Consider the following 25,631-nt stretch of genomic DNA (forward strand, 5'->3'; position numbering starts at 1 on the left):
TGATGTTTTGCCGCGACACAGGAAGTTGATGTTTAAGGTCAAACGATGCTCCAAACCTCACGAAACTTTCATGAGTTTTTGAAGATGTTAAAGCCGCCAAAAAAAGTTTTTTTTTTTTTTTTTTAAAGAACAATAAGGAACGAGATCGAGAAAAGAATTAAAACTGTAAGGGGGAATATGCGGACTCTCGCGTGTTGCACGTCGGGGAGCCGGCGGCCCCGACCCGCTGGATCCCCGACGTGCAGCGTATGAGGGCCCGCATATCACTGCTTCCAGTTTTTATTTAATTTTATATTTATTTGATTTTTTTTGTATATATAGTTTGTGTGTGTGTGTATTTATTTATTCACTGCTCTTATTTTTTTTCTAAAATAATTCTTTTGATCTACTTTATGTACATACGTATTTGTAAATTTAGTCTTATTGTGTGCACCTTTTTTGTGTTTCTTTGCTGCTGTAATAACTGATTTTCCCCACTGTGTGATTAATAAATTCCAAGTCTAAGTTTAAGTTTATTTTCTCTTTGGCATGTGTTTTCTTCAGAGTTGTCTGTGATCTGAGAATGTCACACCTTGTTCACAAATAGTAATCCAACCACCACAGACAACCAGACCCCGGTGGTTGGAGTGACGAGGTGTGAGGCGTGAGAAGGAAACTGCGATGCATTGACTGAAATATAATTTGGGGTGTGAGTCACAGCATTTGTCCATTTGTATTAGTTTCATTACGGTTTCAGGGTTAAGTCTGAGCATGTCGGAAAGTGATTGTGACTGATGCAAAGTAGTCACTGGAAACCGACATGAATCCTACAGGTAAAGTGAATTGGCACACTGGTACAGACTCTGCTGAGAGCTGCACATCCAGGATGAGGATCTCACAAAACAAATGAAGGATAAGGAGAAACACTATCAACGAGTTGGCACAAGTATAAAAAGGAAAAGGAGCAAAGAAAAGTCTGCAAAACTGAGAAAACCAAAGGCCACATTAATGAGAACTCAATCCACAGTGATGACAGCTGTGACATTAAAACAATCCCTGTATCAATTCACAAGTCACCCTCATCAAAAAGTAAGCATTATTGCGTGTTTGATTAAATTTGAAAGTATTATTAAACTATTAGAGCGCTATTTAGCACATTGATGATGATGATTCTTCACAAAAGATCTGCTGTGGCGTATCACACCTGCATCAATTCTTAAATTTCTACAGCAGCAACTCCATCTAGAGCATTTAACACCTTTGTTTGCTCCAGTGCCGTTCTAATTGTAAGTCAGCTGTGTCCTTTGGTCCAGTTTACAGTTTCCAGGGACTGACCGAGTGGCTGCCTCTCCTGCAGAGGTCTGTCAGCTCAGGCACAGGCCCAAACCCCAGCTTTCAAACAAACATGATGAGCAGAGGCTCACAGTGAGACAGAAAGCAAAACTGGTTTCCTAGCTTCAGATTGCATTGGAGGCAACAATACAGGTTTATTATGATGGTGATAATTTTAACCGATAAATAGTCAACATAGTGTAGCTCACTGGTATGTTTCTAGATTTCAAACTGATATTGTCAACAACTGCATAAAAAAATACACAGATGACACAGTTTGTCACCATGTCTGTGTCAACATTTGTAATTACACAAAACATTTACATACACACACACAAACACACACACACACACACACACACACACACACACACACACACACACACACACACACACACACACACACACACACACACACACACTGTTAGGTGGATTTATGGTGTATATTTGGGACGATTATTTATCTGTACAAACATGGTTGTCCAACCGCTGTCATTGATACTGAATCTTATCTCCAAACACAGCCGGGAGTAAATGTGTAACGTGCTTTGCTTGCTGTGTGGAAACTTGTTTGGATGTCGGTGTGTTTGCATAATGTGTCTGTTCTGTCTCACACAGCTGCTGCACAGTGCCACAGAGGTCTGCTGCTGGTCACTGTTATTGTTGGATAATATTTAAGTTTCTATTCAGTTTCAGTGTGTGTGTGTGTGTGGGTGGGTGTTTGAAGGGAAACATGAGAGGATCTGCAAACTGAAGTTTAGACACATACACTCAGGAGATAAATGAACAGCAGAGGCAGCACACGTGTGGAGTCGTTGAAACAGTTAAGAACGGAACTCATCTCTGCTGAAGTCTGTTTGCTGTGGCCTCATGTTCCTTTTTAATAATTTGCCTGATGCACCTGTAGTTCAGCTGACTGTTAGTTAGCCTTTAAGGAGCTTAATTGCAGTTTTGTATTAAAAAAAAAAAAAAAAAGCAAACCAAAAACAACTCCCATGACAGTGAAGATTACCAATTACAATGTTCTTTTTTTCTGGAAATATGAGCTTGTTAGAAATCTGCATCCTCAGCAATTTATAGGTATTTCAGAATTATCAAGACATTCATTTAAGAATACAAAGCACTACTCTAAGTGCAGAAGTATAAAGCGGCAAAATGTATTTAACCTGTCATGCATCATTGTGTGAGCTGCATTTAATTGTTGTAGTTGACCTGTGGATTCAACTTTTACACTTGATAGGCTATGAAGTTGAAAAGTTTAGTTTACGTTTTGGTTGGACCCCCTTCCAACAGCTCACAATATTAAACTGATGAGATGATTAACAGTAGTAGAAAAAATAAGTAAAGTTCAGATAAACACATTTGTGTAATTTTTAAAGTTTAAAATTTTAAAATTTTGTTATTTAAATAACTTTCAGAGAGGAATCCCTTCGAACAACTTAGGGACACCTGAAATGTGCAAAAGTGCCCCATCTAAATTTTTCAATGGTCTCAGAAGCCCAGAAGTTTGAGAATCTGTCACATAAATGTAGTGGAATAAAAATATATATATATATATATTTCTCTCTGAAATATAGTAGAGTAGCACGCAATAGCACTCGTTCTCATATGGAGATAGTGACAGGCACAAACGTCTTAAATTCCTTTCAATCTTTTGGTCGTGTTCAATCATCCCCGCAGTGCCTCTCTCCCTGTGTTGTCCTTGATTATATTCTAACAGTCAGTGGAAAACACACAAAAAAGGACGAAGCAGAGAGTTGGTGTGGTTTGGGAAGGGGTTGCTGTTTGCCGCTGGGTTATCATCAACCAGGAAAGTGAAAGGGGAGGGATGAAGAGGGAGGGGAGGGGTTAGTCCCGCGGAACATCCTGCAAACACATCTGAGACTCGGAACAAAACTCAGCACAGTTTCCCCTCGCTGCGCATCGCCGGGGGGGATGATTCGTTGTTTGATCCCGGAGAAGTCGCAACACTTTAGCTGAAGCCGTGCAGTTGTTGTTTTGCAGCTGACCGACTCTGCAGGTCGTTGCCCCTGCTGGACTTATGTGTTTGTGTTTGGACGCACGGCGGCGGGCTATCCGGAATGGGGAATCCGTAGGAGGACGACGCTGGTTGGCTCATTGTTGGTAGATAGAGCGCACGGACTCGCACGACCGAACAGCCCACGCACGAGATGGACTTTAAGAAGACAAAATTTGGCAGGTATTTTTATTTCCTTAGAAAAGTTTGAGCTCTGATATTTGGCAGCTTATTTTTCATGTGGAGATCCTGTGCATCCATGCGCACTGACGCGCACGGACAGGGACAATCAGAGTGATGTTATAGATTAGTTTGTGAGCGTGTGTGTGTGTGTGTGTGTGTGTGAGCGTGTGTTCGTGTGGATAGAGAGAGAGAGAGAGAGAGAGAGAGAGAAAGAGGCAATGAGCTTGGAGACAAGTTATTTTTATTTACATGCCAAAACAGATGATCAGTTGAATTTTCAACCTTTCTGTCAGGATCATTATTCATGGATCAAGTTACTTCTTCATCTGTTTTCCCATCAGTCTTGTCTTGTAGGTCAAAGTTCAACGGCAGTTCGTTTGAGACAGATGTTTATACTTCATAAAGTTGAATTCTGCTTCTGGGCATTCATTCCTCAGTTTGCATGTATGTCTCTGTGTGTCATTTAGTAAGTATGTGTGTGTGTGTGTGTGTGTGTGTGTGTGTGTGTGTGTCTGTGTGTGTTTGTGTATGTGTGTGTGTACTTGTGTATGTGTGTGTGTACTTGTGTCCGTAAACGGGAGATGGCGATAATCGTGAGAACCCGGAGTTTGAGTCCCAGAGGAGATTAACTTGGTCTTTGCTGTAAAAGGAATAGCTGTGGAGTTACACGGATTGTGTACAAAAACACACACACACACACACACACACACACACTACAGATTCCTATTGTGTACAGTATCCTATAAGGATCGAAAGGTTTTAATCCTATTAGATGCAACCGATCCTATTAATGTATATGGAATGTGTTGTAATGGGCTTTGGCGAGGTGAAATTGAGGGCTGCACATTATGCACTCAGAAACATGTAACTAACATATGACACACGTCTGTGTGCAGCAAAGAAGGAAAGAAGAAGGAAATGTGTGGAAAGAGAGACTCTGAATCGCAGTGTGCTAATTGCGACATGTCCTCTCTGATCAGTCGGTAAATCGCTATCTCTTCCTTTCAGTTCAGTTCAGTTCATTTCACACACACACACACACACACACACACACACACACACACACACACACACACACACACACACACACACACACACACGTATAGTTCTGTCATGACTGATTAGGGGGCATCAGAGGGCCACATTCAGGTCCACATAGATCTACACTACGGCAACAGTGCTCAGAAAACTACTGTTCTGTTGTTATGCGCTTGGCAGAGCCTGACGAGATGCAGCGCAAAGAATGGAGGAATGGCAGCCGTACAAGAATCGGTTGTCTCACTAAATATTGTTTTCTGCAGCTTGAAGAAGACAGAACATATGACACAAGCTTAATAGTGAGAGTATTTATTTATTTGATGTTTTTAGTAATAGGACTCCTCCTGGTTTTCAAGTGTGATCACCAGGGTCACCATGACTTAAAACCAAAGTGATAGAAGTCCAGAAAAAATTATAAAAAAAAACAAAGAGTGGAGCAAGGACTCCTGATATCCTTTAAAAAAAAAAAAAAAAAAAAAAAATAGAGAAAATGTGTGTAAATGTAAGTGGGAGACAAAGTGAGGTGTTTTGAGAGCCCTGATGCCTTCTTCCAACCACACCAACAACAGAAAAACACTGACATTCTTGTTATGAGGGTTGTGGTGGCAAGTAATGAGCCTGGGGTTAAATGCTGGGGAATGCATTGTTATTCATCTATAACCATTTTCCATTTATTGAATTTCAAATACAAAAGTATATAGTTGTCAATGTGTCATGCGAGTTGCACCCATTTATCCATTTTAAATAAATGATTGTGTTCATAGTCAACTGGATCCCAGCATACATTGGGGGATAGACAGACAAATTATTTGGCTGAATATATAAAGAGGTACATATTGTAAGTTCACCTATAATCAACTGCTCTGGAAATGACTTGTTTGTTGTTGATTAAGACTCCTAACGTGAAATAAGCTTCGACCACCACTCTGTGTTGGCGGACACAGACAAGTTGGGAGGGAGAGAAACCAAAATCCCCCTGAACCCAAACACAGAAGTTGGCATCAGGGTGAATTTAAAGTGAAATGTAATGACCGTTTGGTCAGTTTAGGGTTAGGTTTTATTGTTTGTAAAAAAAAAAAAAATCCTCCAACAAGCTGCAGGTTCACTCACTCTGAGCTGGACAAATAAGAACAAAAATAATCTGAAGCAGGACATGGAGGGCACAGACACGTTCTTACAATGACAGCAAGATAAAGTTACAATCTCAAAAATATCTGTTTCTTTCTTTTTGGTGGCGATAAGCGGTACAGCTGTGTTTTTGGATCCAACCCACTGTAACGTCACATTTTGGTTAGAGAGTTGCCGGTTTGAGGGCTCCAGTCTGGCATTTTAACTGTCTCCATCTTGGATTTTTTTGGAGCCAGAAGTAACCATATTTGCAAGAGCTGGTGAAATTGTGAATCAGACCTACGACCTGAGGACGCTATGCCCCGCCCACACATACGAACAGCCTGACTGCTCCCCAGGCCTGCCAGACTTGCCCCTAAACATACATCTCTTTAACGCCTAATATGTAATCTATACTGAATTTATGATGCAGCAGGTGAGTTAATATGTAATCTATACTGAATTTATTATGCAGCAGGTGAGTGACAGGCAATTGAAGTATGAAACGGACCTTCATGTGTTATGAGGTGGTGTTTTACCAGGACCCAAATGCAGGCTCACAGACTCGGGTTTTAGTTCCAAAATACAGTCTTTATTCCACTAAACAAAAACAAACAAACAAACAAACAAACAAACAAACAAACAAACAAACAAACAAACAAACGGTGGCACCTACAGCGTCCACTTGCTTCCAAGTCGGGAGGGTAACTCAACCGACTGATCCGGGGAGACGCAGCCGGCAGGACATCGGGCAGAACCGCAGGTATACCAGAGTCCATTTCCTTCCTAGTCGGGAGGGCAACTCAACCGACTGGTGGCGCCGACTGGTAGCTCTGCTGCAGGAACAGGGGCAGGAGCTGCAGCAGGAGCAGGAGGAACGGGAACGGGAACGGGAACAGGAACAGGAACGGGAACAGGACGGACGGGTGACGGACGGGTGACTGGCGGTCCTTGCGGTGAACAACTCGCACTCGCAGTAACTCGCCGTCATCTAGCTGTTGCTAGTAGTAGGAGTACTAATGCACCGACAACCAGAGGAGTGCAGGGGCAGGGTACATGTAGTCCAGGGAGGTGATCATGGAGATGCAGCACACCTGGAGGTGGTGATCTGGGGTGAGTGGCTGCAGCTGCTGGGACCGGTGAGGGGCGTGGCCATGGGAGGTGAGGAGAGGAGGACACAGAACAAGCAGACAGGGGACTGAGGGGACACAGGAGGAGAGGTGATCGGGGTAAAACGGAGGAAACAGAGGAAAACAGGACTCCTGACAGTACCCCCCGTCAAAGGGAGCCTCTCGGCGACCCGGACCGGACCGGGTAGGAGGAAGGGGGACCGGAGGAGGGATGGAGGACCACAACAACATAGGACACGAGAAGGGAAACCTAGGTGGACGGAGGACGGCCATGGGGCAGGACGGACTGGGGTGACCGCTCCGGAGGACGGCCACGGGGCAGGACGGATTGGGGTGACCGCTCCGGAGGACGGCCACGGGGCAGGACGGATAGGGATGACCGCTCCGGAGGACGGCCATGGGGCGTGACGGACTGGGGTGACCGCTCTGGAGGACGACCGCAGGGTGGGACGGACTGGGGTGACCGCTCCGGAGGACGACCGCAGGGCGGGACGGACTGGGGTGACCGCACCGGAGGACGGAGCCGGAGGCGGGGTGTCGACGTGAGGTGAGAGAGGTGATCGGGGGTAAAACAAAGGAAACAGAGGAAAACAGGACTCCTGACATCATGCAAAATCATCAAAACTTCCAACTTCATCTCAAAGGAGAACTAGAGGATGAAATGAGAGGAGGCTGCATGCAGAAACACTCACTAAAGACTTGGAGCTCATAGAGAGGCTGAAGACTCACTCAAGCTGAAATGTAAAACACACAAATTTTCCTCTACTGCATCTCATTCTCTGTGCTGTCTGTCCACCAAAACACAATATTTTCTAAATAAAATCAGTGATCAATACAGTTGTTTTGCCTGTTCCAATACTTTACTTAACTTTTCCACAAAGCTATGTATATTTTATGGGAATAACTTTACAACAGAATACCTTCTTGTCATAGGTGCAGCACTATAAAATGCAGTTGGTCTTTTTTTAAATCAGATATGTAACATTGAATTTGGAAAGTGGGTCCTTTGTCACATGTTAAATTCCCTGCTTGGTTTCCTTTGTGGTAAAAGATAATTTTTCAAAGCTGGTAACTTTCAAATGATTCACATGACTGGATTTATGCAGCTTAAATGGTTCAGATTGTGAGAATTAGGGGTTTTCTTTGCCCGATGTCTGGTAATATCTGGTTTCCCAGTAATATTTACAGGGACGTTTTAGTAATCAGGTGTTTGATAGACTTTGAGGTGAGGAGTGTGATAAGTCACGGTGCCGTAGCTTGATCAGACGGAGCAGCTTCATTTGTCTGCTTCACTTCCTCCTGATTGCTCATTTCACTGAACTGACAAACAGCAGTAAGAGGTATGCACATGTGATGAGGAGCGGTTGGCCTACATGTGTAATCAACACAGATACACCTGTGACCCTGCACAGGGAGCCTCATTCAGATGTGTGTGTGTGTGTGTGTGTGTGTGTGTGTGCGTGTGCGTGTGTGTGTGTTCATCTTGTATGAAATGTGGTTTTGTAACATCTCCAGATGTGTTTTTTCCTGTGAACTGGGATTGAGAGATTTACTGCTGATTAAATAGAATACACAACTCTCTCTCTCTCTCTCTCTAGTTCATGGTTCAGTGGTATCTCATTGTGGTACTACAGACAGTGACATCACTGGTGACCATGGCAATGCACACAGTTGCCCCAGTAACGACACTAAAATTCAGACAACGTGGTCTGGATTAGAGACCTATAAATCCTCCAAGAATGATCATCACACCAATGCACACGCAAACACACGCACTGAATCGCAGTGTGCTAATGGTGACAATAATGTCCTCTCTGATCAGTCGGTAAATCACTGTCTCTTCCTTTCAGTTCAGTTCAGTTCTCACACACACACACACACACACACACACACACACACACACACACACACACACACACACACACACACACACACACACACTGGCCTGGCTTTCATGGGTTTAACACACTGTTAATGTATTAACTAATAAAGCAGTAAGGCCTCCAGATCAATGTTCATTCCTTCAACACATACTTTCTCCCTCCTCTGTCTTCCTCCTCTGTCACTGCTCTCTCAGGTTCATGAACTGCAGGGTGCCGGCCAGTAAGAGATACCAGCCCACTGAATATGAACATGCTGCAAACTGTGCCACGCACGGGGTGAGTCAAGCAAACACACAAGAGGAACATGTACACACTTTCAGAATAAAGGCTCGTAGCTTTTTTTTTTTTTGGGGGGGGGGTTCTCGGTTTACTCCCCGCACTGTCCCTGTGCAACGAGTTTGTCAGTTCAGAGAAGCCTCTGAAAAGATGGAGAGGATTGTGAGAATGAGGCGGACTGAGGAGGATTTTTGGCTGTGTGATAGAGGCCGCTGGCTATAATCTGTGAGTTGGCCTGTAGTTTTCTCTAATCTGCTGTAATCCCTGTGTGCTTCTGCCTCAGAGAGAGTGAATGAAACAGACAGATAGAGACAGAAGACAACATGGCCATAATGACTGTAAAGCCTTAAAATGGGGAGTTTTCTGTAGTCAGTTCTGTTCCTGATACATCCATTCATTCACTCATCCATTCATTCCTGTGGCAACAAAGGTGCCATTTTGTAGGGCAGTGTATCCCACAAACATCGTCTTTACCTTTTGTTACATGCAGGATCAGTTAGTGGAATTGTTTAAGATTTGGGGAAATATACGGACTTGCTTTCTTGCCAAAATGTCAAACTATTTCTTTTCACTGTTTTTTGTGGATTTAGAGGAAGGACTCATTTTAGGCTGGTAAAAAAAAGTTAACAAAGTGAAAGTACTCACCTGCTTCATAATAAAAAAAATGTAAGAAAAAAGCGTGGAACTGTGGAAGGAGCTCTTTTGAAGGAGCACAAATCTTTTGTGTTTGGAACTTTATCAGCGGAAGTTAACCTAAAGCACATTATTTAACAATTGTACGAGTATGAGGGACAGCACAGAGTTACACTTGCACTGTGAGGAATTGTCAACATTAATTTGTGACTTTCTGATCTTTTCTAGTTGTGGATCCTGCCCAGTCTTGTGGGCGGGTCTGTGCTCTACTTTTCATCTGTGGACCAATGGCATCGCGTGGCTGCCTGGCTCTATGGGAGCGGCCTCACCGGCCTGTTCATCACCTCAACGCTCTTCCACACTGCCGCCTGGAAAATCAGCCACCTGCGGTGTGTGTGTGTTTGTGTGTGTGTGTGTGTGTTGTGCGTGTGCATGTAGCCGAATTGCTGGTAGGGATTTGGCAGATGTGCGCGTGTTTACATGCTGCTCCGGTGGATTTACAACCCAGTCAGGTATACAGTTTGTTAATGAATGCAGCCAGAAGGCCGGGCATCAAACAACAGATGTGGCACGGTAATGAAAATATTTCACATCAACCTCAGCTCAGATCCTCAGAAAACAGACCACTCACATATTAACAGATGACGGGCTTTTTCTGGCTGTTTCTACTAATTCAAATTAAGGGAGACAAATTAGTGATCTGTGATATGTATAAATACAAAATGACTCGATTTGACAAATACACTCATATTGGAACAAACTTTTCAATGATGGGTTTAGTTTATTTTTCCTGTTATGTTACACAAAAACACAAAATGTAAATCTTCTCTATCGATCTCAGAAAGTTCTTCAAATACAGCTTAACCAATCCAGGCTAAAATGATCCTATTAATTCTTTTATCGGTTTAAGTATCGGTTTCCAAACTTGATTTGGTTTGAGACGAGGGGGAATTATTCATTTCTATTGGTATTATATTGGTATTTTAAATGCATTTCATTAATGACGTATTGCTGGCCCGATATTCAACTCTCTCTTTTAAAAAATGACATTAACTAATTATCAGAGCGTGTTGTCATCTAAAATGGGGCGGCTGTAGCACAAATGATGAAGTGGCTTTCCACTAATCATAAGGTTGGTGGTTTGATCCCAGCGACCTCCTCTACAACAGGCTGAGACTCCCGATGGCGGACGAACACCTTGCATGGCAGGTCTGCCGCCACTGGTGTGTAAATGTGTGTATAAGTGGGTGAATGGGACACAAACTGTAAAGCTCTATGAAACCGCTAAGGTGATAAAGTGTTTCATGAGTGCAGACCATTTAAAATCATTGTATGCATTACACTTTCCATCATACCTAATGTGTATACATACAGTATAGAGGGAACAGGCCAGTGTTTTTGCAGGTTTGGGCTTGAAAACCAACACTAAAAGCTGATTAAACTAACTCACTTATCTATTTGGGAGAAACAGAGCTCAGGGCAACACGGATCTTAATTCTTCTACAACACAGCTGTTTAGTTCATAGCTGTGCGTACAGTGAAAAGCCATACTAGGTGTAAAACTTGGTGTGAGTGGTTATTATGACGTGAGCAGATCACATTGACATATTCATCCAAGAATGTATTTACTCTTCCAACCATTTTCAACTCCTCTGGCCTTTCACACACATGATAGTCCAAAAAAGGCACAACAAACACAGCTTTCTATGTTGAAGGATCGCGTCATGGGTGTGTTGTTTTTCCTGCCCTGTTCTAAAACAAACTTCGGTATAACTTCAGTATATTTTATGGAATTATCAATGCTGAAAGGATAAAAAATTGTGATGTTTTAGGAATGAGCGTGTGTCTCTTCTTCTCTTTGTCCCTATGTAGGAAGGTGGAGCAGCGTTTCCACATGTGTGACAGAATGGCCATCTACTTCTTCATCGCCTCCTCCTACTCTCCCTGGTGGGTCATGTGACTGCCGCCAACAAATCATTTGCAGTCTGATGGGCGACGCAGCTGGTTAACTATATTACAGCGTAATGATGTATGTGTGATGTGTTTCCTCAGGTTGATGCTGAGGGAGCTGGGGCCCTGGGCATGCCACATGCGCTGGCTGATCTGGGTCATGGCTTGTGTAGGATCCACATATGTCTTCTTTTTCCATGAGAGGTAACACAGTCACTCTTTGTGACAATAAGCTGAAACCAAACTCGGACCTGCTGTTTGAAGCAGAAACAGCCACGGAGGTGTTTTTTTTCATGCCCCAGTTTTCTACCTGCAGGTACAAGCTGGTGGAGTTGCTAGGATATGTGGCCATGGGGACTGTTCCTGCTATGGTCATTCTGTCTATGGTAAGCACAAACAACAAAGGCCTACATGTTGTCTCTCAGCCTCTAAAAAAAGATTTCTCTTGTAAACCACTGCAGCAGACTTCCTTCCATTGTGAGAGAATCAGACCGTCAGCTTTGTTGGTTTTAGCCCATTACCTACAAACACATCAGGTCGCTGTAACGTAAGGGCTGACTACTTTCCAATGCATCCATGCAATGTTTTACACTGACTGCCTCTCTTCCACTTGGTGCTATAAAATCCAGCTTCAAATTATCTTCCATTTACCTTTTTTAGACATGATATTTGGGCCCCTTGGTTCTCTATTGAAATATCTCAACAGCTATTGAATATATTGACATTAAATGTGGTACATTCACCATGTCCCCTATAGAATTAATCCTATCGTGATTCCCCGACTTAAACACCGCCATGAGGGTTATCTCTCATGGTTTTGAGTGAAAGGTATTGATACATTTTGAAAAGACTGAAATTTGATATCTACATTAATGACCCTCTCAACCAACCTGTTTTCCTCCTGCTCCATCGAAATATGGCCAGTGTTTTGGTTTGATACTTTAAACAACTTTTACAAAAACTTTTTTTTTACTGTTCTTTATGACTTTATAAAAGATAAAGTTGGCATTTTTCTGTATTTTTCTTACTGTCAAATCCCTTGAAAGGGGCTACACTAATGTGTTGACAGTCTGAATCTCAGTGATTTTTTTTTTTACATTGTGGCTCTGAGCTCAAAGCCCCTTCATTCACTGCAGATGTAAATGTTTCGAATGAAACAGAAAAATATAATTATATTTTTTCAAAACGACGAGATTAATTTACTTTTATGTTATTGTTTTTTCAAACTTCACTTAAACAGGCGTGAAGAGGGTCAAAGCTATATTTTGTTGGGGACTATTTGCTGCTGCACATGAATTCACAATTTGCACATTTAACCAGAAACTGTATGTTTTGAAAAATGGTTAGCGAACATTAAAAAAAAAACCACAAACTTTTGATAGAGGTTTTGTGTGAAGTCCAAAATCTACAAGTTTATTTACCCCCGCTCTATTTCTTCGATTATTGGATTTATTTGTTGTAGTCCGGCATTTTGAAATAAGTATGGTTAAACATGCTTTATCAGAATATTTGGCCTGATCTGTTGGAGCTGTGGATGGCTTTATCTCTTCAGTTATAGGTTTTTCTGATATTTTACAGGTGGAGCGTGCAGGTGTGTGTGAGCTGGCCGTGGGAGGCGTCTTCTACGTGGTGGGCGTGGTCTTCTTTAAGAGCGATGGCCTGGTCCCATTTGCCCACGCGATCTGGCATCTGTTTGTTGCCGTTGGAGCCTGCGTTCATTACTACGCAATCTGGAGGTACCTTTACTTATCCGGGCCGCTCCTGCAGACATCCAGGTGACCGGCTGCTGCATGTTTTACGTTTCCATACCGAGAGACTGACTGACAAAAGTGTATTTTAGTCATGTCATCACTGTTTTGATGCACGAGGCTACACCTGCAGGGAAGGTGCTGATAATCAGACCCTCAAAACAGACTGCTGAGGATCAGGTGAAATTCTCCCCCGCTGGAACCAAACACTTTTATTCCACATCCAGCCTCACTGGATCAAACTTACACAAATAATATGATTCAAATTCTGCTGTTTGAATCATTTTTACAGACAATCACACTAGTTTGACTGCCACAGGGACTGCTTATAGTAACAGAGGAGAGATTTGAGTAACGGCCCTGAGTAGGAAACTGCGTTCATCTTTATCGGTGCTGTTAGTACAGAAAGTTAAAGGAAGAGTTTGACATTTTGGGAAATGTGCTTGTTTTCCTGCAGACTTAGAGGGGGAAGAGTGATAACACTCCCATATCTGTATGCCAAATACTGTATGGTGAGTCCAAAAATGAGGGAATCTGTTAACCAGCGTCTCTAAAGTTTACCATCATCATCATCATCATCATCGTGAGGTTGCTGTTAGGCAGCCTATGGAGACACCAGCATATTAATGCTGCTAATCTACTCAACCAAAGAAAGTGAATACATACATTTCCCAAAATGACGAACAATTTTTTTTAATCATAGTCTGTGTGACTACACCTCCTGAGCTGTCGGGGGCTTGTAGACTCCATCCTTTCAGTAATCCGGCCAAAAGTGATGTGCCAAAACTGACAAGAGACATTCCTTTATGTTGGCGCTGACAGCCACATTTATGTAATGAAACTACTTTCCTTTCCTATTACTATTGTCCTATTATTTTGCACAGCTGTTAAATATGAAAGTAGAGTCAGCCACAAACTTCTCACAAAGAAAAAGTTCATCAAGCAACCATTCTTTTCTGCTGTCACAGTTTTATGCCAATAAATTATGTTTCTCTGAGAGTATTCGAAGATTAAACTCTCAAGAGACCTGCAGACAGACTTAAGATCATATCTCCCAGTGACACACTGATATGGATCAACAGTTACTCTGAAAACAGACTGCAGTTGACTTGAAGGTCAGCTGCGAAGTTAAAGGCGTCGGTTGATGTGCCCTGGTTGTGATTCTGTTATGACTTTTATTTGTTGTGAATCGGGCTCCAAGTCAGTTCCCCTGATTTACTGTAAACAGTCCAATATAAGATCATTTTAGAAACACTTGACAGTGACCGGGAGAAATGGAAATTCACAAAAACACGAGAAGGTTTAATGCATTATGTGTCTTGGTTCTTGGACTCTGACTGCCAGTTGTTTTATGTGTCGCACTCTGAACCACGAGTGCTTTTCTGTCAGCAGCAGTGTGTATGATGTCAAATTACCTGAAATACTCTGAACGTGACACAACTAACACACGGACATGTAGTTTATCTATGCAAATCTCAATTTCTATTTTTTTATAGATTCAATTTTTGTATTTCCACAAACACTGTACTAAACACAACTTCAGGATTTTCCTACATTGTAGTTGTTAAACTGTTTCCGTTTTAACTTTAAGAAAACAGAACACTTACTCAGGAAGTGAGCATTTCTATCTTGTGAAAAAAAAAAAAATCAAATGATCTATTTTGTAAAATGATGTGAAATCACTCTATTAAAGAAGAGACATGCTATTACACTCTAAGGGTTCTGTGTATTTTCTGAAAATCATATATCTCATCAAGTTTGAATTGAATAATGTCATTTATTTACAACATTAATGTGCAAAAATCAAACAAGGTTTATCAGGATGCCCATTTTTTGATGGACATATCATTTTTTGACTGATTCATCTGCAAGTGTCAGTGTGATGATGTGTGATGATGTGTGGTGTGTGTGATTGTGTGTGTTACTGTGAGTGTGTGAGAGTGGTAAGGGCTCGCAGTTGAAGTGGCATGGCCACATTCGTGTCTCTGTGCCACCGTGGTTTGGTGACGTGATGAGGTGGGGTCAGGACGCTCTGAGCCACACCAGGTACCTTCAGCAGTGACCACAACTCCTCCCCTCGTGTTACTATAGCAACAAGGTCCTCATCATCAGAGCACCAGGCAACTGATCCGCCTCTGGTTACCGTTCTCAGCTTGGAGAAAAACAGAGACACCCTAAAGAGAGAGAAGCACTCAATTACATGATGCTGCGAATGTCTGTATGAAAAGAAACACATAAAAAATGTTGGTTACCTGGGTATGAGGTCATGTGATCGTGACGCCAGCTTAGCAAGAGCACTCATTAAAGTGGTGATGACTCTAGGGGCGGGGCAAACTGCTCCGGGCGGAGGTGCAGATGAAGTGATCTCAAACAGTACTGCCTCCAAAGCTTCAAAACAGGAAGTGATGAGCCTCACAGAGCAGCGAGAGTCACATGACACAGAGAAGTACTCCCCCAGCACCCACACCTGAAACGGAGAAAACATCAGTGTCAGGTTTTTTGGCTCATTTTATACCACGTTATTACACAGGAAATGATGCTGAGACTGGAGATGTAGTGGGTTTTGTGGAAGATCCAAAATACACAAAAAGGAAAATGTATCATCTTCAAGTCAGCGTGAACACTCACTCTCACTCTCACTCTCACTCTCAGTCACTCTCAGTCACTCTCACACAGCTTCATTACCACATGTGTATAGATTTCTTCTTTGCTGTAGACGTTGGCTGTGCTTCCTGCAAACTCCAGCAGCTCGTGAGACTGGTCCACCACCAGAGAGGGGTGGAGCTTGCAAAAGTTCAGCAGGTGGCAGCTGAATACCCTGCAGACACAGTGAGGACGGTGATCATGGTGAAACTGAGACAGAGCCTTTAAAAGGACAGACAACAGCCCTTTACTTCCACTGGATGAGTTGCTGTGTACCTGTGTATCTCTTTGATATATGTAGGGCTGTTGAGGAGGAGGCTGCTTCTCTCCAGCATCACCAGAATCAAATGGGCTAAAAGCTTATCATCAGCCACCTGGAAAAAAAAGACACAAACGAGACCAAACATTCAGTATTTAACCTCAACTGTGCCTTTAAATCAACATACAGCAGGTACAGCTGTGATGACTTGGTAAAGAATGTTTAATCTTATCACCGTAAAAATTGTGTTGAAAAAGATATGCAGCAGCACGGGCACAGTCTGAGCACAATGAACGACTCGGGGCCAGTCAGCAGCCTCAGCTAGCAGCTCGTGGAGCGTACTCAGTCGGTCGATTGTGTCACCTAAAGAGGGAGACACAAGATTACAATGATTCCATCTATTTTTCCAGTATATTACTTGCTGCTTTCCCCAGTGACTAGAATAACCTCTGTGTTGGATGTATACCTCCGTCAACCAATCAAATGTCAGTTTGCCTGTTCGGACTCATATAATATAGGTAGTGAAGACTCTGAAGAAATCCTTATATGTGTTCACATGTTTTGCCAACAAAGCTGATTTACAGTAGACAAAGCTTCAAATAGAGATGATGCTGCGAAGAAGCTACCAATTCCAAAACGAGAGCTTCACACACATCATCAACCTGACAACACAGAAGATCTGTACAATCAGCACAGTTTAACGTGGACACACAAGAGTAGTGATACCAAATCAGTGTTTTGTGCGTAACGGTGACCTTTGATCACCACATTTTAATCAGTTCATCCTTAAATCAAAGTGAATGTTTCTGCCAAATTTATAGAAATTCCTAAAGGCGTTGGTGACATATTGTGTCAAACAGCAGGGGACAGACGTATGTACGGACGGACAGCCCGAAAACACAATGCCTCCGTCTGTCGCCAGCTAGTAGGAACAAGAACAACCTGTGAAAAATGATGATGATCCAGTCTTAACAATCATGGTTACCATTTCTTGAGAAAATTATTACTGTTCCCATTGTTATCAGCAAAAAGGAAGTGAAACATTTTGTCATGTCATACATCAAAATATTTTTGTTTCTAATAATTATTCCCCATGCTATGAATGAAAACTTATAATCTCAGCTCTAAGCATATTTTTAAACCAGTCTTCAAAAGTTTGACATTTTGGGAAATATTCTTATTTTCCTTCTCCCTGGTAGATGACAAGACTGATACCACTCCCATATCTGTATGAGGCTTCAGTCCGTGAGAGAGGACTTCCCAAAATGTCGAACTATTCCTTTAGTTCTGTGACTGTCTGTACCTGAACCTGCTTCCCCTCGAAGCAGAAAGAGGAAAAGCCCTCGGAAAGAGGGGTTTCGAAATGCATCCGGGATGCCACGACCGCCAGGCTCAGAGATCGGCAAACACGCTGACCTGCAACACACACGCAGACTCAGTGAGAAAGAGTTCAAATCAGTGTGGTAGGTAGTGGATGGTGTTGCTCAGATGGGTCCTTCAACCTCAGCTGCAGCATCAGCGTGGCAGACAGACAGGGCAGGTCCAGCAGAGTGTGGAGCAGCTCCACTGCAGTTCCAGCTGTCACCAGGGAGGGCAGCAGATCCACAAAGTCATCCACCACTGCTGGACTGTCCCACGCTAAAAACTACACACAGAGAGGCAATAAAAGAAGGAAGGCTGTGTATCCCACAATAGTCCACAGTACTTGTGTGTAGAGTATACAGTCGGCACATTTTCTCTGGTTATCACCTTCAACAGGTTTGGGAAGAAGCACGTGTACTGTGGAACTCGAAGCTGGATGCTCTCGAGGTTCAGTCGAAGGAAGCGTAGAAGCTCGTGCGCCAGGAAGGGGTCATTGAAGAGCTCGGCAGGGAACCGGACAAACACCAGCTTCCACACACTCTCACAATCCACTGCTGCCATCTCGCCTACATAAATACACATCACACATCATGTCAGCATGAGATTGGGAGAAAAGAAAGAGACTTACGTGAAGTCCCCATCAACAAACAACCATTTAACGGTATTCAAAAGTGTCCCCGTGCTGTCCTGTCATCCTCATGCTGCAGTGGAAGCCTGTGGCAGCACATGCTGCTGTGTGTACACACCGTGGTTGAGGTAGAACTGCGCTACGGAGAGCAGGACTCGGGCAAACGACAGCTCGGAGCTGAGTCGACCAAAGAGCGCCTTGATGCATGGGAATGTTCGGTAGACCAGCGAGGCGTCCTCAACACACACACAGTCCAGGATGGACACCGCCTCCACCAGGCACTGAGGAACGAATCAGGCCAGAGGAGAAACATAAAACCTGCTTTACTGTTCAGTTTGGGTAACAAACAAATGGCGTCGGCTGTGTTTCTGTAACAACTTTCATTCCATCAGTCTCATCCGTTTCTTTTAATGGATGCTTTTGATGAACTATTTGCTACATTTGTATTAAGCTCTTATGTGAGTAGGTGTAGTGTTAAAGAATAGTAGCACAAAAACAGAAAAGAGCAATATCACTCCACAAATTAAGAATATCGGTGACATTGCACTTTACACACAAATGTGCCGAAACTTTCTAGATAAATCTAGAAGCCAAACAACCTGGAGCCACATGACCGTATACCCATCCCACCTCTGGCACCTTATTGGCTGTTATGTGCGAGTTTATATGATTGGTTGTCCTTCATTTTCTTACCTTTTGATTTTTTTCAGTCGTGTCAAACCCACCCTATTTAAGTATTTGTTGCAGTGTGTTTCACGTTGACCCTGATGAAGGCCACCGGCTGAAATGCATTGATATAATAATAGAGTTGTTGCTGGAGCTTTGACCGAGTGTTTATACACAGACTGACCGCTTTCTGTAGCTCTGTATCCGTCCTCTTCTGTGCCTCTGAGGGAAAAAGAAGAAAACACATCAGAGTTCACACTTGCATAATGTACAGATACAAAAAAACACATCGTCCATGAGTAATCCTACACTACGGCCTGCTTTTCTCTCACACACATGCAAGTTAATGCACACAACACACTCACTGCGATCGCACTGTTCGATGAGGCGCTGGCAGTACTGGAAGGCCTTCTCTCTCAGACGCTCCTTTGGAGGCAGCAGTCGGCTGGAGGAAGAAGTCGCTGAAACCATAGAAACCACCGACCCGTCCACTTCTGAGCGGTCGTCTGGAACAGGGAGGGTCAGGAATCAGAGGTCACGCTCAAACTCCTTACTGATGAAATGATGATAAGTGTTGGTCATCGCGACTGCTTACTGACAAATCCCAACGTGTATCAAGTCATAATTATTAAAGATACTTTTGATTATTGGAGGTCGTTACTATGCTGCTTCATGCCTTCATTTACATCTCACTGCAGCAACTTCTGACTTCACCTGCCAGCAGGCGTGTAGGATGATGTACAACCACAGATGTAGAGAAAGTTGTTTTGTTAGTCAGCGCAATCAAAGTTACTTCACAGTTTTTTATGTACAGAGCGGGAGAGAAGAGAGTACAGTAAAATGAATAGTTACAACTTTAATGTTTTTTTTCAACATTAGTAGTACTATGAAGTCATGTTTTTAAGAGGTCCCTGTTTGTTTGTGGTGGAGGAAAAAAAAAAAAATCAAACTTTTATCATCAATATAATGATATGATGATCGGAATATGAATTTCATTTTTGGGATTTATTTCAATCTTTTTGGTGTCATACTGTATTTAAAAAAAAATCATTCCAATTAAGGGATTATGATTGATTGAGTGTTTTTGCCCTCCGCATGACTACTTCAACAGGGACACAACTTGAATTTTGTTTGTAACTTTGAGAAAATGTTAAGTATAAAAACATATGTGAATGCCACAGATTCAACCACAAGTATCTTTTAATAAGATCTGTTCCTAGATGTGTTTTTTAGTAAAAAAAAAAAAATAGTTCGCCATTAAGGGTTAGATGAGATTGTTAGAGAAATTTGAGACACTGACTTTCATCATTGACTCTAAACAGATTATTGCATGTAGTTATAACAGGAAAAGTGAAGCCCACTAACATCAAAACCACAGATGAGCCAAGAGGAAACACTCAGAAGTCTTAAATTAATCTGTTTACACATCACATGCAACAAGTAGCTCTTCAGCAAATGTAGTACGTTTAGTATTTGATTGTGAAAGCGGTCGCTGTCGGAGCAGCTCATTCACCACAGTGATTCAATGATTTATTTAAACTGATTAGGAGGCAAACAATGCATACACCAGAGAACATGGAGGTGTGTGTCAAGATTTCCTGTTAGAGAGTGATTATTAGATCAAGCGTGGTTGTGAGTCATGATCATGTCAGTTGTTGTGAGATGACCTGTGCCAGCCCCGAGATAAACAGATGATGCAGGAGTTCAGCTTAAATATTGCTGCTTAGATGCAGGCGCATGCAGGGAAGGTCCATAAACTGTCATGTCTTACCATTAGAAAAGGAGTGGGAGAGGGGGTGGGAGAGGGAGAGGGAGAGCTGTAGCCTGTTCACTGGAAATGGTGGAAACAAAGAGCAGGTCGTCTGAGAAGGGTGATGTGATGTGATGTGATGTGATGTGATGTGATGTGATGTGATGTGATGTGATGTGATGTGATGTGATGTGATGTGATGTGATGTGATGTGATACAGCATAATGTTGGACGACATGAGATTTGATATGTGAGACATGATATGATATAATATGTTAGCATATCATAAAGAATATGTTCTGCTATGCTATGCTGTGATATGCTATAACAGCCTTTATGATTCAAACTTTGAGGCGGTGATTGCGTAAAAGACCAAAATTCACTAATTTGATGCAATTCATTTTCTTAGAATTGGTTTTAATTGTCATCCATGTTGGAAAAGGATCCTGAGCACCTGCTGGTTTAAGTCTGCAGACACAATAAGGGGTCAAATAATAAGAATTGTGGAGTCATTCAGTCATAAAATTACATTCTTGAGCACAGGAAAGCAAAAGGCTCAATGAGTTGTGAGGTCATACCCATATCTGCTGGGGTGTTGCCATTGGAACCAGAGTGGTAGGTGCGAAACCAGTTGTGCAGCATTGAAAAGGAATAGACGTTCATCCACTGGTCATCAGTGAAGCCCTGACCCACACAAAGCACAGTGAAGAAATCTCCTGACACCGTCCCATCCAGCTCCACTATAGGCACCGGCTGTTCACAACACACACAGCAAAACTTTACATTAAACAAAGCTGAGACAAACTGACACCAATGTCTGTATGTTCTCTACTTTTGTACACTGCAAACAGAGCTGATAGTTAAATGTAATCAAGAGTATTGCTCACCTGACGGGACCTGGGCCCTGTGAAGAATCCCCCTGAGGAAGCCCCGCCTCCCTGTATTATGCTAGCATACCGCAGCCAATCGACAAGCTTTTTACACAGGAGGGTCACTTGATCTAGAGACAGTCAGATGTGGAGAAAGGTGCACACAACTTAACAGAACAATAGATGCCTGTCTGGGAAATTCTGCTGTTCAGGCCTGACATACTCTGGGACGTCTCTGATTGCCTGGATGTGGAGTAAAGGTCACGTAAGGACACCCCAACCTCATGAACCAACTGTCCAACATGAGTATTGATCATACTTTAGACTGAAGACCGCCTAACTGACTCTGTTAAGAAGCCCAAACTGTCTGTTTTGGCTTTGTAAGCTTTAACCAACTATCTGTGCGTTACCATCAGTGAGGCACTCTGGGCTGTGTGTGAGGACGGTGTTGAGGACCGGCAGCGTGTGCATAAGCGAGTGAGCGGGCGCCTCAGACGCTCGACTCTCCAGACTGCGAAGGAGCTGAGCGCAGAGAGATGACAGATCATCCCTGGATCCAGCCTGTTGGAGTCAAAGTGGGAGAGAGACAAAGATGTGATGCCATCTGTGAAAACAAAACCTGCTCCTTTAGCTGTTAACATGTTACCAAACAGTGTCTATTTTTAAAATGGCACCATACAAGTTTTTTCTAAATTCGATATTCTTAAATTGTTGAAGAACCTTTTCGTGCTATTTAAGAAGAATAGCAAAACGACTATTTAATTAACTGAGAAAAAAAAAAGAAACACCCAAACTGTACGAGGCAACAAAGAACCATTTAGTAGTTTACAAATGTCTCAGAACGATGATGAATGAGGCCAAACAAGACATTTAATTTCCATCTCACCTGTGAGAGCAGCAGAGCAGCAGCGTGGCTGTTCAGCTGACCAACGTTCTGCTGGGTGTCGTTCAACTCCTCACCAGAGAGGGGCAGCGTCTCCCTGAGCACAGCAGAGCTCAGCACCTGCAGCTGCTCCGCAGGTGAAGAGAGGAGCAATGAAAGCCTCTTCTGAAGCTCTGAAGGCAGCCTTTGGTTGGACGACAGAGGAAACCTCAGATTGAAGCAGGAAGTTGAATAAAAGCTCATACTGGGTATTAAATACTTTAGAGCAGGGGTCTTCAACGTTTTTCAGGCCAAGGACCCCCAAACTGATAGAGAGATGGAGCAGGGACCCCCTACTATATATATTGTATAAAATTGTGTTTTATATTAAACTGGAGGAGGCTTGGAGGGACGGGTTCAGGCTAGTCTCGTGCTGTGAGTGAACCGGTGGCCCAGCTTGAGAGAGCTCCTGCTGAATGTGTGCATTTCTGACTGAAAGATAACATCTTCTGCCTCCATTTATCCATTCGCTACAATATGTTGGATTCATGTTGATGTGTATTTAAAGACATTTGAATTTGTGGAAAAAAAAAAAAAGTAAAAAAAAAAAAGTGAAATTGTCTAATCAACCAAAAATTTCACGGACCCCCTCAGTACCACCGCGGACCCCCAAGGGGTTGCAGACCCCCTGTTGAAGACCTCTGCTTTAGAGCATAAAATATCATCTACTTATTTGTCCCACATGACTACAGGGCCAGCACTCTTTTCTTAACTTCTTTTTTAATTAAATATCGATGTGTTTAAGGGGAGGTCGTAAAATAAATTATAGTTGCTATTGAGTTTGAAACTGAGTGGAAACCGTTATGGAAAAACTGAAAGGTCAAAGCTTTCAACTGATATTCTTTCTGAACCACTGACATTAATGAGGTGTGTAGGAAGAAAAGCACGAGGAGGAAGATTCCAATACGCCCTACACACTCATTCTGTTTGCACATTCGCATGGAGGGTCCGCCACACTGAGTGTCATTTCAAACCAATTACCCTAAAGTGGGAGAGCGTTATAAAGCCCTCCACCACCAAGTCTGCATTGATGCAAGCTTACAAACAACACTCCCAAAGAAGTGCAGCACTGAAGCGCCACAAACCATTTCCCTGCGGTTATTTCCAGAGAAACAATAAGTTGCATTACCTCAAACAGACATTTCATAGACTGTTTTCGTGGACGCGCGATGGAATTCGAGGTTAAATATGTTTTTTTTGTTTTTGTCATGAACATGTGCACCCGAGAAAACAGTAAATGTGTTGATTATTTGAGTTAAACATTTTCAGGGACCGTGGGGAGAAAAAAACAACAACAAGGATCTAATCATGAAGAACGGTAAATGAAAAAAAAACCGTTTAGTGAATAATAAACCCGTGGGATTTGCTATGACAAGTTTACCATGCCATGAAAGTGATGAACGAGTCATGTCGGAGCCCGGACACCTACATCTTCGTCAGTGCTGGGTTTAAGATGATCTTTCAGATAAATACGTATTCAATTATAATTCTAAACTTTTTTTGGGGGGGCGAGAGGCTGTCCCAGAGCTCGGTGGTGAATTCAAACCCAGTGGGAGGGAGCGCTTACGATCTGGTGTACTTGGTGGCAGAGAGGATGAGCTGCAGCCTCTGCAGGGAGTCGACCGCGTTGTGTCCGAGTTCCTTCCCGTGAAGCAGCTTCACCAGTTGGCTGTAAAACTTCTGCAGCTCGGGCTCCTGAATCTCTCTTGGAGATACAAGAAACACCGAACACCAGGTTTGATCTCTATAAACACCATCAAGTGACTTTATACTGTCAAAAAAAAAAAATTTGCCACCTGAACGATGACTTTGTATTAATTACACATTTGATCAGTCATTAACCCTTCCGGGCATTTACCAAGTAAAAAGTAATAAACATCTCATCGGAGAACAGCTGGTTTGGCCTGCTTAAATGAAAGCAAAATAAGAGAAGAGCTGAAGGTGCATAGAAAGTTCTTCTTCTGTATTTTCTTACCTTGCTTGTTTGATTAAACTCTCTGAACCGTGAGAGTACATTTTAAGAGAAGCCCAGGTATTAGTCTGCTACGTCTGTCTGCAGCGGAAGGTAAACAGTGCAGTTGCTAATCGAGTCCTGACTGAAATCACATGACGTGACTATAGTTCCGCTTTCGCTGCGCTGAAGGAGGCGCACTGTGCGGATCTCACTGAAACCCAGTCAACCCAATTCAAGTCCCATTTTATTCATACAACACAAATATCACAAATCTGCCTCAAGAAATCTTACAATCTGTACAGCATCCGAGAACCCACTCAGACCCAATTAAACAGCAACAAACCAGTAAAATATAGGCCAAGCCTTAATCAATTATTAGAAAACCATGTGTTTTTTTTCTTTTCTCATTATCCTATCAGCTAGTCTATCATTTTCGATAAATTACCTAATTTTCTTTCAAACTGGCTCCTTTAATTGGTTATATTCCTCATACTAATAACGGCCAGAAGTTATACGTTTTGTTGTTGTTGTTGTTGTTGTTGTTTTGATCGTAATCCAATTTAGGCAATATATTGCACAATTTCAGGGATTTCTTCATCTGCTTGTTTTTGACACTTGATAGCTACCGCACTTTTTAAAAGAAATATACTGTTTATCTACATTTTACTTGATGGCGATAAGGACTGGAGTTCACGAATAAGAAGAATTGAGATATACACAGCAGCATCTAGCCTTGTAGCTGCATAATTCACTACAAAATGTGCATTCAAAACAAAAGAAAAGCTTACAGAAATTTGGCAACAAAATACTTTTAAGTATGACAGGTAAAAAAGAAAAGAAAAGTGGATGATGTATGCAGTCTATCAGAGGTGTTGTAATATTGCTACTTTTATTTAGGCCTATGAAAAAAGTGAAAATGTCAGTAAGATAAAAGTATAATTATCAACAAAATATACTTAAAGTGATAACAATTATTCATGATTCAGACAAATGGTCCAGTGAGCCTCATGTAGCCAACTATATTGGATTATTGTTACCCACGCATTAACTGCATAGGCAGCATTTTAATTTTGTGATTGGTCAAACTTTATCTTCAACAATGCAATAATATGTCCCTAAATGCAGCCAAGTGAGGTGGGACTAAAGTAGCCCGATGGAAATATTCAAATTAAATATTTATTTATATATCTATTTTGGTGTTGAAATAAGACTGTTCTGTTGATATCTGTGGGGTGTTAACAATATGTTTTGGAGATAAGTAGCCTAATAATCCTCCTGAACTTGTAATAATTCCTCTGAAGG

The 25,631-nt window shown here is 42.4% G+C and overlaps 2 protein-coding genes across 3 annotated transcripts; one reads left to right on the plus strand and one right to left on the minus strand.

Annotated features, from left to right (window-relative positions):
• The first annotated feature begins 3,220 nt into the window (after positions 1–3,220).
• On the plus strand, positions 3,221–14,980 carry mmd2a (monocyte to macrophage differentiation-associated 2a). Its single transcript, XM_069149620.1, has 7 exons — positions 3,221–3,511; positions 8,864–8,945; positions 9,807–9,967; positions 11,451–11,525; positions 11,631–11,732; positions 11,845–11,914; positions 13,107–14,980. Exons 1-7 carry the CDS (start codon positions 3,483–3,485, stop codon positions 13,305–13,307), a joined length of 720 nt encoding a protein of 239 aa, XP_069005721.1. The 5' UTR covers positions 3,221–3,482; the 3' UTR covers positions 13,308–14,980.
• A 59-nt stretch (positions 14,981–15,039) lies between these two features.
• Positions 15,040–24,448, minus strand: ap5z1 (adaptor related protein complex 5 subunit zeta 1). 2 transcript variants are annotated; one of them, XM_069149617.1, is made up of 18 exons: positions 24,351–24,448; positions 23,943–24,080; positions 22,340–22,520; positions 21,864–22,014; positions 21,472–21,584; positions 21,163–21,337; positions 20,606–20,665; positions 19,200–19,340; positions 19,019–19,056; positions 18,287–18,449; positions 17,928–18,106; positions 17,681–17,823; positions 17,482–17,594; positions 16,414–16,541; positions 16,196–16,293; positions 15,962–16,094; positions 15,529–15,743; positions 15,040–15,450 (listed from the first exon to the last, which is right to left on the minus strand). In XM_069149617.1, the coding sequence occupies exons 1-18, from the start codon at positions 24,389–24,391 to the stop codon at positions 15,198–15,200; spliced, it is 2,463 nt and encodes an 820-aa protein (XP_069005718.1). In that variant the 5' UTR covers positions 24,392–24,448; the 3' UTR covers positions 15,040–15,197. The 2 variants fall into 2 exon arrangements, with proteins under 2 accessions (XP_069005718.1, XP_069005720.1); XM_069149619.1 differs by lacking the exon at positions 20,606–20,665.
• Positions 24,449–25,631: the final 1,183 nt, after the last annotated feature.

This window comes from Embiotoca jacksoni, unplaced genomic scaffold (genome assembly GCF_022577435.1).
Source record: "Embiotoca jacksoni isolate LCO1_2020_lvr unplaced genomic scaffold, fEmbJac1.0.p SCAF_15, whole genome shotgun sequence".
In the NCBI taxonomy this organism is placed as follows: domain Eukaryota; kingdom Metazoa; phylum Chordata; class Actinopteri; family Embiotocidae; genus Embiotoca; species Embiotoca jacksoni.